Genomic DNA, 12,442 nt, shown 5'->3' with positions numbered 1-12,442 from the left:
CACTATTTTTTTTTAAAGATCATCCATCATTCAAAAATTAGCCAATGTTAGCTCAACAAAATAATTGATGCATATTTGTTAATGTTAGTTGAAATTTTTTAGGCATCTATCAATGATTTATTTCCTAAAATAATTGTGTTGTGTAAGTAGGGGGATCGTTCATTATAATATGAATCATTTTCTAAAATAATTGTGTAAATTAAAAAATCGTTTGAGTTGAAGGGACAAATTAGTCTTCAAATTAGATAGTTAACATTTGAAGGGTATTATGGTAGCCATAATTATGGGTCCATATAATTTCCTATTAGGGAGTATTAAAACTTTCTTCATTTACTTAACAGTTAACACCATAATCAACACTGTAAATGTTAATCTGTAATTTGCCATATACTATGTCACAATAGGTGATGACACATTAGTAGCCAATAGAGAATTTAAATTGAACTTATACCTATTTAAACTAATCCTCAAAAGTCAAAAGTAAATGGCCATGATGAGATGAGAGTTACCGGTAAGAATTTGATAAATGGAAAATTTTGAAATGAAACAAAAATATGATCCAAAAGTTTAGCATAATAAAAATTGAAGAAAAACATTTGTAAACGAAAGCAAGCAAGAACACAACATTATCTGGAAGTGTTGATTCATTAGGGTGGATATTACGATTCATTAGTTACAAATAATTATACACACACAAACATAGACACGCACTAGCTAATAGCTAAAACATTCTAACAAAACCAACCACTACCAATTCAAACACATCGTCCCATAATTCAAACACGGTGAAATAGCATTCTAACCATATATATAATTATGCTTCATAGCCACAAAAAAAAAAGGAAAAAAAAGGAGGAAGTTCAAAATCCTAAGTATCATTCAATCATCAAGGCCCTTGACGTTTTTAGACGTACGAACAACATCTTGCACGGAGAGTTGTGCCTCAAGAAAGCAGCAGTCGTTAATGAGGAAGCCTTTGCTTGGGTCATTCATATCACTGATTGGGATCATGTTAGTGAATCCCCAATCATTTTCACCAGCTGTGAACCAATGAGACGCTGCAACAAAACAGAATTTGCAATAAAAGATCAAACTTCCAATATTACTTCTAAAACTTGAAATCACTGTTATATAAAATCTCAAAAGAATAGAGAGGCCAACTGTTTCTGGTGATGTGAGCATGAGGCAGTTTGTTTCTAATGCAAAGGCAGAAGTCCGCCTTCACTTTTTCATGAGGAGAAAAGGTCATGGCCTCAACACACTCCAAATACATGGAGACACTAACGCCTTCTGCATCAAGATTCCCATTTGGAAAGAGCATCACCTTCCTAAACCGTACACACTTTTTTATTCAATAAATATTTGCATGATTTCCCTCTCCACAGCATATATATGAAATTGGGAAAAAAATGAAATACCATCGGAGACCACCAGCAGGGAACTCTTCAGAAGTCCAAACACCTTTCAATTTGGAGAAGTTTGTAATCTTCCAATCAAGCAAGCTCAAACATTCATTGACAAGCGCTTTGGGGTCGAGAAAAACTTCAGCTCCAAAGCAGCAGGTGTCATCAACAATAAGGTCAAACTTATTTAACATTTTCTTGGAAATGGAAAACCCCCATCTACAACTCGTTGCATCAAAGTGCCGTGCTTTTCCTGCTCAAGTTTTAGATACATCATGCTCATAAATTAACCATTTGAGAATCACTCATTAGGAATAAGTGAATTAAGACCTAATTAATTCCTCATTTACCACGGAAACAAACATAATAGTTTGAGATCTCATTGCGCAAAAGGATGCTGCATTGGGCATTAACCTCCCATCCTACAGGCAGAGACTTAGTGCCGGCCATCGATAAATACACAGAAATTTTATCATCGCCTTCTTGGGGATATATTATGAGCCTCCTGGCCAAGTACAATTTTAGAGGAATTACATGTTATATATATATATATATATATATATATATATATTTATTTATATATGCAGCCAGAGAGGTTGGACATGAATTCAATTAAGACTTAAGAGACAGCACAAATTTAAATTAAGAGACACCGACACACTATGTTTTAATTGTGAATAATAAATCCTAGTCCTAATTGAACAACAAATTCCAGATTACCATTTATAATTTCCAGCAACAAATTCCCTTGATTCTTGTTTCTTGATTCCATGCTTCCAAAGTTTTGAAAAAGATTGAACCTTCATCAGCATGTGAGCAGGCGGATCATCTCTTATTTCCACACCAAATTCTGTCCAATTTTTGAACAAGTACAAAAACGATCAACTGTAAACCCTAGTACAGTTTGACAAGTTTTACAACATCATCATACTATCTATAATCATATAATTATGATTAGCATACAAGATTATATAAAAAATAAGTACTCCCTCCGTCCCAAACGAAATGTCGTATTTCTTTTTGGCACGGAGATTAATAAATGTGTATAAAGTAGATAAAGTGGGTTAATGAAAATTATTTAAATATTAAGTATAGAGAGAGAGGGTATTGCCAACAAAGGAAACAAGACATTTCGTTTGGGACAACCCAAAAAGGAAAACAGGACATTTCGTTTGGGACGGAGGGAGTATTTATTAATGTTAGAAACTGGGTGCATCCCAAATCGCTTCAAATATGGGCAAAACATGTGATTTATAACAATTTAAACACCCTCTCCTTTTTTAGGATGAATTAGCGCTGTCTAGAATGTTATATAACACAATAAAATACGAATAATACAAGACAGGAAACTGACGAGCCATGGAAAGAAATGAAGATTAGCGATGAGTGAGTGCTTTGAAACTATTTTGGGAGGAATTTCGATCACTTACCGCCGTCGGCATCAACTGGAAGCGTCGCCATTACTGGAACCTTAACCTTTTTTATTCCGTGTTCCACTGTGTTCTGAAATTTGAAATTAAGAAAAGAGTAAAAATTTAAGGGTTAGGATTAGGGTCACAATTGGGCCAACCCATCATATATATTTCATGCCAGCTCTATTGAGTTATCAGCTTATTCGGATGCGAATAATTTCGGGACAGTGGAACTCAAAAAATTATTTAAAAAAATTAACTAATATATTTATCTTGACAATATTATATTTGCAATATAAATAAATACACGTATAAATAATGACATATGAACATCGACTTACGCAATAACTAATACTATAAAACTCTTAAAGATATAAAGATGCACACATTTTGTTAAATGAATTTTGAAAACTTGGTTGAGATAAGGCCATTTGCCCAAACTCAAGAAAATGTTGCTGGGTTTGGGCCAGTAATGAATCGAGGGCTGTGTGTTTGGTAGGAAACTATTAAAAGCTCGCAAATGTACTAAGTCCGTTTGATAACAGGCGCTGCTATCATGAGATTAGCTTAAATGTCTAAAATATCCCTAAAAGAGAAGTGGGCTGCAATGTCGATGCCATTCACACTCTCTCTCAACCAACAACCGTCCTCCGTCGCCACCGTCACTACTACCACCACCACCACTCAATTGCAGTAGAATAAGATGAGGGGAGGAAGAACTAGAAAAAGAAACAAAATGGAGTAGAGTGAGGCGAAGAAGAAGAACCACAAGAATGTATACTAATTAAACACACTCTTTCTGCTCAAAAAAAAAAAAAACACACACACTCTTTCTGTAATGACTTGCAGTCTGCTTAGATTGTGTACCCAAAAAAATCCCATTAATTAGTCTAATTAAGATGCGGAAGATTGGAAGATTCTCAAAAAAAAATTGAAGTAGCTACGAATGACAATACAAATTCAGGCGGTGGTGCGGGGTCCAACACAACAAAACACACCCCTTTCTCAAAAATTGATAGAAATTAATGGTGAGAGATTAACAAATTGATAGAAATTAATTAGAGCTCGCACAATTCATGGTGAGAAATCATGGCGTCTTCAAAATTGGAGAGGGCGTCTTCTTCAAAAATTGGCGAGAAATCATTGTTGTCTTTGTAATTGGACCTTTTTCCCAAAGAAAATCATGGAATCTTCTTCAAAATTCATGGTGAAGGATAAAAACCAAAGAAATTCAATTGAAGGCAGGGGTTGACGGGTATGGAGAGGTCGGCGAAGACAGGGGCCAGCGAAATATTGCAGGGAATTGGGGGTGGTGGTGAACGAGATCGGTGGAGGGCTGGCGGTGGTGATGAAATATTGCAGGGAATTGAGGGTGGTGGTGAACGAGATTGGCGAGGGCAGATGGTGGTATTTGGCAGGCGGTGGTTGTCTTCAAAAATTGGGGAGGAAGCGATGGGAATATTGGGGGCAATTGTGCCAAAGCAAAATTAAACAAGATATACTGTAGCACTGAGCATCACTAACCGAGGGTGACCCCCGCATCTGTTTCCTTTGAGGAACAGTGTTTTTAGCTCAGACTCATGCCCAAATACGGGCCTCCATCTTTATTATACTTACAAATCAAACTGATAAAAAAACCCAGCTAAGCATGTAATGAGGCTTCTATTTACCTATCAAACTGAGCCTAAAAGTTTTGCATAATAGTGTGTGTTGACCAAGCGATTGGTGGTTAATGTTCAAGGCCTGAGATTTTAAATTCGATTAGAGTGTTGAGTAGTGCGGTCTTTAAATTTCTTTATTTACTTATACTATAATTTATAAAAACAAATAGCATTATAAGAATTTAAGGAAAACATTTCAAAATGGAAGCAAGCAAGAACCATCATCCATTCATCCGGATCTTCGTGATTCATCTTCTTTATCATAGGAAAACCCATTTAGCCTACGCCTAATATCACAACTTTTCGAAATCCCTCTAGCCTATCAATTGGCTATATATCATTGATTATTCCCAACATTTCCCCTTCCAACATCTCACTTTCAAAATATCCTTCCAACATTTCCACTTATTATGCCTAATAGCCTATCAATTGGCTATATATCATTGATTATTCCCAACCTTTTCAACTATAAATCATTTTATCCTTCAAATTATCCAACATTGTTTTCATGGATTATGCCTTAATTAATCAACAGCCGATCAGTTGGCTTGATATATAATGCCCAATTTTTTCAATTGGATCGTGGTTTCAAAGATTTGTTCAAAGAATTGTTTTGTTACCTTTCCAAACCCATTTTCAACCTTTTCATTTAAGCACAGTCAAGAACTCATGTCATCTTCGGTTAATTAGACAACGATTTTTGAGGTTTGTTCTTTGAGATCTTTGGTAGTAGCTTATCTAATCGAATTTGCTTCTTTTTCAATTTTGGTCATGATTGCGATGTTTTTTTTTTCGTTATCTATATCTATATCTAATTAATTCTTTTGATTTTGCGATTATGATTGGTATTGTGTTGGTGTTTTTTGTTTTTGTTTTATTTCAAGACCTAAATCATGATTGTCTAACTTCTCCGATAAATTTAATAATTGTGTTTCACCATTTACTTATGGAGCGACCTCATTAAAAGAATTTAAACTTTTCATTTTTGTTATTGTGAATTTGAAATGAATCGATGGATAAATCTTGATACTATTTTTGCAGAATACTATTCGAGTAATGATATTTTAAGATTTTTAAACTATTGTTGTTTATCATATTTCTTCAAAGATTTATTTCAAATATTGAAACATGAATATGCTATGTCTACCAATTGTTTGACAAAATGCTTAATTTATGATTATTAATAGAATATTTGACATAAATATTTGTATGATAAATTTTTTGATAGATATTGTAATGTAGGTACAATATACTTTTGGTTATCTTCTTGACATCTTTTTGTCACACACGACCATGAGGCATTTATTCCATGTTATGAAATTCAGGATATAGTTATTCATTCTTTTCATTATGTTGTACTTGTTAAAAAATATATATATTTGAGGACTTAGCACTTTCTTTCTCCGTGTCAGCATTGTTCGGAGAGAGTATTTACAATTTTGGTGAGCTTCTTGAATATTCAGTTGCAAGTAATTTATTTTGCAACGTCTAATTTCTCTTGGCAAAATGTTCCTTTCTATCCTAAGCATTAATTTTTTTAGTTGTCTAACATAGGAGTATATTATATGTCCTCTTCGTGTTATTTGATTTAATAAAATTGAGAGCCTGTCAACCTTTTAGTTTGTCAAAATATCCTTTATATGTTGATGCTCAAACATTGTTCAAAATGCATGTTTACATATTACGTAAACAAATGGTATTTTCTTTTGAATCTCATTTTTGTTTTATGTTTATATCATAAGCAAGCTTGACTTCCATGAATATTTCTATTAAACCTCTAATCTTTGATATTTAAATTTATTTTACTAAGAACAAGCAAGTACTTCTTGAACTTTTTTAATTATTTATCTATACAAAAATATTAGTATTAAATTAAAAAAAAATATATGTTTAATTTGTTCAGTTTTTCTTTTCATGCTTGGAGATAAAAGAAGTGGAAAAAGCAATGAAAAAACTCCAGTTTGTTATGCTTTATATTATAGTTTGACATGTAATGTAAACTTATTTTTCAATAGTAATTTCATATGCACTAGTTAAGAGTAATATGAAAAAGAGATCAAACACATAAATGATAAAACCAAACACAACCAATTCAGACACATCGTCCCACAATTCAAAGCCGGTGAAATATCATTCTATATTTGTAATCATGTATAAATTATAATGCGTTACACCGAAAATGAAAAAGGAAACTAAAATTCCTAATTAAGTATGATCCAATAATGATTGGGGCAACAGTCGTTACTCGTTAGGAAGCCTTTGCTGGGTCATTCATATCACTAATTCGCAAGTTTTACAACATCATCATACTATCTACAATCATCTAAAAATAATTAGCATAAAAGATTATATCAACAATAATATTTATTTATTAAAGGCGGTGATTGCAAAGACTGTTTTGAGGGGCTATTATGCAATTAGCCTAAACTTGGAGGTCGCGGCTGTTATTACATTTCTGTTATAACTGTAACTTTGAAGAGCGACATAGTTTAGCAGCTGATTGTTTAGTTTTAGTTTAAGTTTTCATTATTCAGTTTTTCAGTTTATCTTCTTCCTCACGAAATTAGCTGTAGGTTTTCAGCTGTAAATTGAGTGTTGTTCGAGTGCACTTGTGTGGAAAGAGTGTTGATATCGAGTTGAATTTCTCGATTGTAATTCTTTGTAATACTTTGCCGATCATCTTCTCCGGCGACAGCAATAAAGCTTTTGGTTGACCCTCCATATAGACTATTCATAGCCGAACCACGTAATTCCGATGTCGTTTTCTTTGTTTCTTGTTGAGTCATTTCTCTCAATTCCAACATTATTAATGTTAGGAACTGAGTGCATCCCAAATCGCTTTAGTATGAGCAAAACATGTGATTCATAACATTTTAAGCACTCTTTTATAACACAATAATATTATTCAACGTGATTGTGAAGAACATTGTACAGAAAAGAGCGCTTAAATATATAAAGAATACTTAAGAGTGCAAAGAAACCAACCGTCCAAAGAAACTTGAAAATTGATATTCCTATTTGGTCGCAAAAACAAATTTTAGTAAACAAAGTGGGCATTTGGTCATATAATATTATTTGTGGTAGCTGCTTCTTGTATAGCTTTTACAGAGAGTTGTATTTGCAGAGTGCAGCAGTCATCAACAACGAAGCCTTTGCTGTTGTCCCGCATTTCATCAATTGCTTTAAATTCAGCAAATCCCCAATCTGAACTAGAACATGTGAACCAGTGGTTTACTGCAACACACAAAATGAATGCAATCTTTAGTTTGTAATTAGCAAATTGGTAAAACTTAATCCCTTGTAGTAGACATAAAAGGTCAAATAATTACTTGTATTAGGGTCAGAACCCAGAAATCATATAAGGTGTAGTCTTTCAACGTAGGGCCAAATTACACAATGTAACAGCGGAAATGTGTACCTTCCATAGAGTGGTCTTTTGTAGTAGCATTGAGCATGTTTTTGAATGTAAAGTGGCAGCTTGCATTCAGTTTTTTACCACAACCAAAACTCTTTGAATCAACACAGTACAAAAAGACGGAGACATAACGGCCGCATGCCCTTCCATCTCCATTAGGATATATCCTAATATTCCTATGTTGCATACAAACAATAATCAGACTTAGGCGTACAGTAGAAAAAGGAGGCTTGCTTGAGACAAAAAGGTACCATTTGTATCCTCCAGTAGAGAACTCTTCAGACTTCCAAATTCCTTGGAGTTTGGAGAATTGTGAAATCTTCCATTCGTGCTTATATGGATTTGACACATTATGCACACACACATTCTGAATGAGTGGTGCCTTTTTCATCACAAAAACTTCAGCACCAAACACACACTTGTCCTTAAAAAGGTATCCATTGGTCATACTTTCCTTAGTGATCAACTTGGAAAATCCGCATTCAGGATTTATAGCATGAAAGCGCCGTGCTTTTCCTAAACAAGTTTCAGCCAACAAACATATATAATTGCCTAGCTAGATTTTGAATATTAATGAGCTAGGAACAATATATACCTCGAAAACAAAGATAGTTATCTGAGATGTGATTGTAGAGAAACAAGTTGAAAATGGCATTAACCTCCCAGCCTCTAGGTAGAGAGCTTGTTCCTACCATACACAAGTTTGCAGAAATGTCGCCACTCTTATCAAGATTCATTCTCACTTTCCTGCCAAATTAATTCCATCATCACATTTTAGAATGATCATCTTCCAAGTAGTAGTAGTAATTAACTTACCATTTGTAGCCTCCGGACTCAAATTCTGAAGATTCTAATGTCTTAATCTCATGCTTCCATAGCATTGAAAAAGACTCGATTTTGGTCAGCAAGTGCGCCGGCGAAATATCTCTTGTTTCCAGAGTGTATTGATCTGTTGAAATTTTCAAACAAGTGACAGAAACCATATTTCAAACCAATTCAACACATACTCTAATTCAATCAAGTATACCCCATCACAAACATAATAACGACACCCGTAAACAAAATATCCAAGATTTTGCGGAATAAATGAAGTTTAAGATTAAATTAAATTGTGCTTAAGAAGAACAAAGAGCTGCATATGTGCGTGACTATTTTAGTTGAGTTATAAAACCTCAATCGAATTAATTTCCCTCAATTGAATGATTTATGAATTTAAAACTTATTATACATAATTATATTTGCAACTAATACATAATTATTCCAGTATCGTGTCAATTTTTCTCATAGCCGATTTAGCTGCGTCGGGATTTTCGACTCCAACTCAGCTTTGTTAAAACATGGTATTATCATAATGCATAGAGAAAGATAAAAGATAGAGAAAATGATTGTTATTTTATTGCTTGATATTTTCTGAAGAATTCTATCATCCTTTATAATGTATTACATGATAGTCATACCAGGATCCCTTTGATTAAGGGATCCGTGGTAAATCTTTGACAGACAAATAAAGGCACGCTTCTCCTCTTTCTGACTTTTGCTGCTTGCTAATCTTGACTTCTGTAGAATGCAAATCTTGACTTCTGTAGTGTTACTTTCAACACTCCCCCTCAAGTTGAGTAACGGGATTCCCGATATTCTACTTGCCAAGAACTTCTGAAAAACTCTTGGAGTTCATAATTCTGAGCGCAGCTTCCATGTGGTCGGCTTGTGGTTGGTGCAAGAATTGACTCACAACCCCAACAGCATATGCAATATCCGGTCGATAAATGCATGAAAATCAAATGATTCATTTGATTTTGAAATTTTAAATAGTTTAAACTCGTATTTAGGAGTTCTTCATTTTGATTTTGAAATTTTAAATAGTTTATACTCGTATTTAGGAGTTCTTCATTTTGATTTTGAAATTTTAAATAGTTTATACTCGTATTTAGGAGTTCTTCATTTGATTTTGAAATTTTAAATAGTTTATACTCGTATTTAGGAGTTCTTGAATTGAATTTTGGAATTTTAAATAGTTTATACTCGTATTTAGGAGTGAGTTGATTTGAATTTGATTTTTTTTTTTTAAATTTTCAAATTGGGCTATGTTGTATCTGTGGCCCCACAATCAAAAATCCATCTTTTATCTCTATCCCTATTATCACAAGAGGTTTGATATGCAGCGGAAGTATTTAGGGAATTTCTACATAATTGAGAGGTGTTTTTAGTATTATGTAGAGGTTTGGGGTGGTTTTGTAATTTATGGGGTGAAATTTGTAATATTCAAAATTAGGAGGGTTTGGTGTAAAAACACCAAACCCTATACCTTCTCGGTTAGAATGGGCGCCGCTTCCTTCATTCACGCCATTCTCCTCCAATCTGTCCAGAATCCGGCCTCTTTCTCATTCATCATCATCACATTGGATTCTTCACAGCCCTTCGATTTCGCCGGCTCCGTCGCAGAGTTCTGGCTCCGGCGGCGGCATTGATCGACGACGTCCTCCACCTCGTAAATGACGTCACTTGCCTGGTGGACGAGCTCCTCAAAGACGGCGTCGTCGTCGTCCTTCACCGACTGCGCGGAATCTGCAAGGAATGCTCTAAAGACCCGGAGATTCATTTCCAGCTTCTCCAGTTGGGTCTACACGTTTTTCACCAACTGGGCTTCGTACAGCAGTAGCTGCTGGAGCTTCTCCAGCAGCCGTTCCAGTGCTGCATCCGCCATTAATTGCGTCTCTACCCTCTTCTGCCCAACCGGAGATGTCCGATTTGTGGCCGCCTCCGCTGCTCCCGCAGCCACCGCCGCTGCTCCGATAGGCTTTTGACAGTTAGCCACGCCGTAGTAATGATTCGGCGGCGGCAGCGAAGATTGGGCGGCGACGACGACCGAGACGCCTGGGTTCTTTCCTCCGCCTTCTTTGCTTCTATCGGCGGTGATTTGTTGCAACCGCACTTCCGGCCGTGTTGCAGGGCGGAATGTGGTGGTAAGTTCGGTCCCGGTCTCTTCCGATGATGAAATGTTGGTTTTGAAGCGGTTGGTTGCCGACTGCAAAATCTGTAGTCGGGCAGCCTCCCTTCTCATTTTTGAGAAGGCCGATTTTATTTGAGGTATTTGGAACCGTGATGAATGATTTCTGAGTTCCCAGAATCATGCCTGCTCTGATACCATGTTAAAACATGGTATTATCATAATGCATAGAGAAAGATAAAAGATAGAGAAAATGATTGTTATTTTATTGCTTGATATTTTCTGAAGAATTCTATCATCCTTTATAATGTATTACATGATATTAAAGTCATACCAGGATCCCTTTGATTAAGGGATCCGTGGTAAATCTTTGACAGACAAATAAAGGCACGCTTCTCCTCTTTCTGACTTTTGCTGCTTGCTAATCTTGACTTCTGTAGAATGCAAATCTTGACTTCTGTAGTGTTACTTTCAACAAGCTTTAATATTAGGGAACCTTAAAATTATGTCCAAGATCAAAAAAAATCTGAAGATCAAGTATTTCTATTCATAAACAAAAAAAAGTTAGTGAGTAGTGTGCAATTTTAGAAAATTAAATGCAGTGAACAATGATATGCTTAACGACGACACCGAGACGTTGTAACTGAATAAACCTTGATCATCCGCTGGAAGCAGTGCCATTGTTGCTTGATGTTCAATGCCTCTGTTAAGAAATTTATCTTCCTTGTCTCAACCCTCAAAATTTTCTACTTAAATAGTGTATTTAAGAGTCCGAAACAAAAAGGCTTTGTTAGAGCACTCCCAGCAGATCACCTAAATGCATCACTAACTCTAAATTTAGGCTAAAATAATTGAAAATGAGATAAAAAATGCATTCAGCAGATCCCCTAAACTGGATGGGGTCCACAAAAAATTTTACACCTACCTAAATTCAATCTTAAATTTACACCCACCCTAAATTTATTTTAAGCTTATAATTAGTAGGGCCCACACATAATTATTGTTTTTATGTAGAAAATAGGAGATCTGGTATATGCATTTATAAAATTGAGATCCTAAAATTAAATAGGGAAGCTTTAGGGAGAAATATAAGAGCATAATTTTGGGATTTCTGCTGGGAGTGCTCTTAGCCCGTTAAATAGATGACGATGAGTTGCTACGAAAAAAAAAGCTTAACATAAATTAATTCACTCGAAATCTATCTATCTATATATATATATATATAAAAGCAAAATAAATTCTATCCTATGTGGCGGCATATAATCACTCTATTTCAATTTTTCTCAATTCTCATTCATTCTTATATTTTTCAATATCTCTAATCAATCTCCACCTCTAATCAAACTCCATCTATTAAAAAATTTATAAAAATCAATAATATATAAATCTATAAAATCAATCAATCGTTGATTTATGCTTAATTTACACTATTTTTAAGGGTTTGTATGTGCGTATTTTAAGATAATCTTCTGGAAGTTGGTGCGTTTATGGTGTATTTTATGCTTTGCAGGAGATTTAGGCTTTCGAGATGGAAAAATACAATTTTGGAGAAGTTTGGATGAATTTGGCGTTTTATAGGTGTTCTGGTCTCCAGAGAAATCAAA

The 12,442-nt window shown here is 34.8% G+C and overlaps 2 protein-coding genes across 2 annotated transcripts; both read right to left on the bottom strand.

The window, feature by feature from the left end:
* Nucleotides 1-626: 626 nt before the first annotated feature.
* On the bottom strand, nucleotides 627-4,284 carry LOC130997240 (uncharacterized). Its single transcript, XM_057922503.1, has 6 exons — nucleotides 2,834-4,284; nucleotides 2,124-2,253; nucleotides 1,754-1,908; nucleotides 1,419-1,656; nucleotides 1,162-1,328; nucleotides 627-1,058 (listed from the first exon to the last, which is right to left on the bottom strand). Exons 1-6 carry the CDS (start codon nucleotides 2,862-2,864, stop codon nucleotides 880-882), a joined length of 900 nt encoding a protein of 299 aa, XP_057778486.1. The 5' UTR covers nucleotides 2,865-4,284; the 3' UTR covers nucleotides 627-879.
* A 3,130-nt stretch (nucleotides 4,285-7,414) lies between these two features.
* Nucleotides 7,415-11,594, bottom strand: LOC130997231 (uncharacterized). The gene is made up of 6 exons (XM_057922494.1): nucleotides 11,492-11,594; nucleotides 8,708-8,840; nucleotides 8,487-8,638; nucleotides 8,143-8,407; nucleotides 7,895-8,067; nucleotides 7,415-7,710 (listed from the first exon to the last, which is right to left on the bottom strand). The coding sequence occupies exons 1-6, from the start codon at nucleotides 11,517-11,519 to the stop codon at nucleotides 7,538-7,540; spliced, it is 924 nt and encodes a 307-aa protein (XP_057778477.1). The 5' UTR covers nucleotides 11,520-11,594; the 3' UTR covers nucleotides 7,415-7,537.
* Between the last annotated feature and the right edge of the window lie 848 nt (nucleotides 11,595-12,442).

The sequence above is a fragment of the Salvia miltiorrhiza genome, chromosome 1 (assembly GCF_028751815.1).
Source record: "Salvia miltiorrhiza cultivar Shanhuang (shh) chromosome 1, IMPLAD_Smil_shh, whole genome shotgun sequence".
In the NCBI taxonomy this organism is placed as follows: Eukaryota; Viridiplantae; Streptophyta; class Magnoliopsida; order Lamiales; family Lamiaceae; genus Salvia; species Salvia miltiorrhiza.
The sequence above is the reverse complement of the archived record's forward strand: the minus strand, read 5'-3'. Positions and strand labels throughout refer to the sequence as shown.

Coding starts and splice junctions, on each gene's coding strand:
- LOC130997240 (XM_057922503.1), bottom strand. CDS start 2,864: ATGGCGACGCTTCCAGTTGATGCCGACGGCG. Junction 2,254..2,833: donor TCCAGTTGATGCCGACGGCG/GTAAGTGATCGA, acceptor AAAATTGGACAG/AATTTGGTGTGGAAATAAGA. Junction 1,909..2,123: donor GTTGCTGGAAATTATAAATG/GTAATCTGGAAT, acceptor GTACTTGGCCAG/GAGGCTCATAATATATCCCC.
- LOC130997231 (XM_057922494.1), bottom strand. CDS start 11,519: ATGGCACTGCTTCCAGCGGATGATCAAG. Junction 8,408..8,486: donor TAACTATCTTTGTTTTCGAG/GTATATATTGTT, acceptor AAACTTGTTTAG/GAAAAGCACGGCGCTTTCAT. Junction 7,711..7,894: donor AAAAGACCACTCTATGGAAG/GTACACATTTCC, acceptor TGTGTGTTGCAG/TAAACCACTGGTTCACATGT.